Here is a 2,972-nt window from a genome sequence, read left to right as displayed (position 1 = left end):
CAGACTCAATTCCCTGGAGTTCCCCACTAAAGAAAAACTCCAACAGGTCTTAAAAAGAAAACTTCATGTAAAAAGAAAGAAAAATACATAAAAATGGTCTCTCTGTATCAATGTGACAAATACAGGGTCAATGGCTTAAAAGAAATATGAATAAACAGCCTTATTCAAAAAGAATACAATTCAAAACACTCCAGCAACTATACCCAGGTAAATACAAAAGAAAACAATAGAAACCTTACTGCCTTACTATATTTGTACTTACAACTTGGAAACAGAAGATTAGAAAGCAGGAAACAGAAATCCTCTCATAGCCGAGAGAGAGACAGAGAAAGACCCAAAAACAAAGGACTCACACACAACCTTCCTTCCACCCAGACCTGAAAAAGTCTGGTTTCCTGATTGGTCCTCTGGTCAGTTGTTTCAGATTACTTCTTTCTAGGTGAAAGAGACGTTAACCCTTAGCTATCTGTTTATGACACAGTGCCACTGTAGCGTTTTAAGTGTAGACGAGCCCTCAAGCAGATCTTCCAGGAAAGCATCCACTCTGGGTCTGCAGACATGGGGAACTGTAGAATCCACCACTTCCTATCGCAGTTTGTTCCAAAGGTTAATCACCATCAGTGCTAAACATTTGGCCTTTTTTTCCAGCTGGAAATTGTCTGGTTTCAGCTTCCAGCCATTGGACCTTGCTCTGCCTTTCTTCTCTAGATTACAAAGCCAATTAGTCCCCATGAAAGTCTCCGTTTGATCATATTTTTCATAAGTGGATGAAGCTCTTTAAATAACTCCCACTCTGTGAGACATTTTCTCCAGTCTCCAATCATTTCTGTAGCTCTTTTCTCAATCCTCTCCAAGTTTTCAACCTTCTTTTTGAAATGTGGACCCCAGAACTGGATGCAGTCATTTTAACCAATGCCACATGCAGAGGTAAAGTCCTTCCCCTGCTTTCCAACTCACCCCACCCTCTGCATGCATCCAAGGATCGCATCAGCCCTTTTGGCCACAGCATCGTGATGGGAGCTCACGATGAGCTGGGTGTCCACAATGATTCCTGAATCCTTTTCAGGGTCCCTGTACTCCATAATACAGTGCCCTAGTCTGTCGATCAGGCCTGCATTCTCTGTTCCAAGAGGATAACTTTGCATTTGAGTGTATTAAAACATTTTTTTCCTCATGGGCCCAGCCGACCAAACACTCCACATCAATCAGTATGCCTGCCCTGGCCTTCTCATTGTAAACACTCTGTCAGTCTTTGGATCATCTGCAGATTTTATCTGCAGTGATTTTCCATTTCCTTCCACGTCATTGATGAAAACTTTGAATAGCATTAGGCCTAGAATTTATCTCTGCAGAACCCCACTAAAAACAACCCTATTCACTGACAATAGCCTATTGACAACTGCTTTCTGAGATCTCTCAATTAGCCAGCTTTTAGTTCCTTTTACGTGTGCACTGCTGATATTGAAGTGTTCATATTTTAATCTGAATAGTTTCCCCTACTAAATCAAATGTCTCAGAGAAATCAAATGTTATTGCATCTGTGCTGTTCCCTTGATCAGCCAAACATGAAATCTCGTAAAAGGATGAAATCAGCTGTATTTGACAAGACCTGTTTCCATAAACCATGTTTCTAACTTGAATGAATTATATTCCTAGACTATTTTTTTAACTACTCCAATACCAGCTTTTCCATTACTTCCTAACCTTCTCAAATATTTTTTTAAATGTTCCTTTCATATTTTAATTATTTACATTTAATACAGAAGTGTCCTGTATTTGCCTTTTTTTCTTGTTTTTGTTTTGGCTCTTCTGCTCTTTGATTGCATAATGGCTTCAATGAGATTTGTGAATGATGGGTCAGTTTGTAACTCTAAGGTTCTACTGTAGATGTGGTGCATGTAGTGTATCATATTAACATTATGTATCCATCCAGGCATTTGTCCTGCGACCATCATCCTAGACCCTGGGCACATAAAGAAAGTCAAGAGGACATACAGTACATGCAGGAATTTCTCCCCTGCTACATGTCAGATTCCAACACAACCAACTTCATAAACCCCTCCACCTTCATCCTGCTGGGCATTCCTGACCTGCAGATGGCCCAAGTCTGGATCTCCATACCCTTCTGCACCATGTATGCCATAGCCATCTTGGGGAACTTCACCATCCTGTTCATTGTGAAGAGGGAGACGAGCCTCCATGAGCCCATGTACTATTTCCTCTGCATGCTGGCCATCACCGACCTGGTCCTGTCCACTTCCACTCTACCCAAAATGCTGAGCATCTTCTGGTTCAATTCTAGGGAGATCAATTTCAGTGCCTGCCTCACCCAGATGTACTTCATTCACTGCTTCTCAGGGATGGAGTCTGGGATTTTCGTGGCCATGGCTTGGGATCGCTACGTGGCCATCTGTGATCCCCTGAGACATTCCATTATCCTGACAAACCCCATGGTGACCAAGATCAGCCTGGCTGTGGTGTTGCGCGGTAGCATGCTCGTACTGCCCTATCCCCTCCTGGTGAGGCAGTGGCCATATTGCAGAACCAACATCATCCCCCACACCTACTGTGAGCACATAGCCGTGGTGAAGCTGGCCTGCACAAACATCCGCATTAGTAGTTACTACGGCCTCTTCGTGGCATTTTTGGTGACCGGTCTGGATGTATTTTTTATCGCTGTGTCCTATATCCAGATCCTCAGGGCCATCTTCAGCCTCCCCACAAAGGATTCCCGGCTGAAGACTTTTGGGACCTGCACCTCCCACCTCTGTGTCATCTTAATCTTTTACATTCCATCTCTCTTCTCCTTCCTCATGCACCGGTTTGGGCACAATTTGGCCCTGCATTTCCACATTCTTATTGCCAATGTGTACCTCCTGGTGCCCCCCATGCTAAATCCCATCATCTATGGGGTGAGGACCAAACAGATCTGGAACAGGCTGCTCCAACTCTTTACTCATACAGGGACCTAA

The 2,972-nt window shown here is 43.5% G+C and overlaps 1 protein-coding gene across 1 annotated transcript; it reads left to right on the top strand.

The window, feature by feature from the left end:
* The first annotated feature begins 2,000 nt into the window (after window positions 1–2,000).
* LOC127040827 (olfactory receptor 52R1-like) lies at window positions 2,001–2,972 on the top strand. The gene has a single exon (XM_050935394.1). The coding sequence runs from the start codon at window positions 2,001–2,003 to the stop codon at window positions 2,970–2,972; it is 972 nt and encodes a 323-aa protein (XP_050791351.1).

The sequence above is a fragment of the Gopherus flavomarginatus genome, assembly GCF_025201925.1.
Source record: "Gopherus flavomarginatus isolate rGopFla2 chromosome 1 unlocalized genomic scaffold, rGopFla2.mat.asm SUPER_1_unloc_1, whole genome shotgun sequence".
Lineage (NCBI taxonomy): Eukaryota > Metazoa > Chordata > Testudines > Testudinidae > Gopherus > Gopherus flavomarginatus.
The sequence above is the reverse complement of the archived record's forward strand: the minus strand, read 5'-3'. Positions and strand labels throughout refer to the sequence as shown.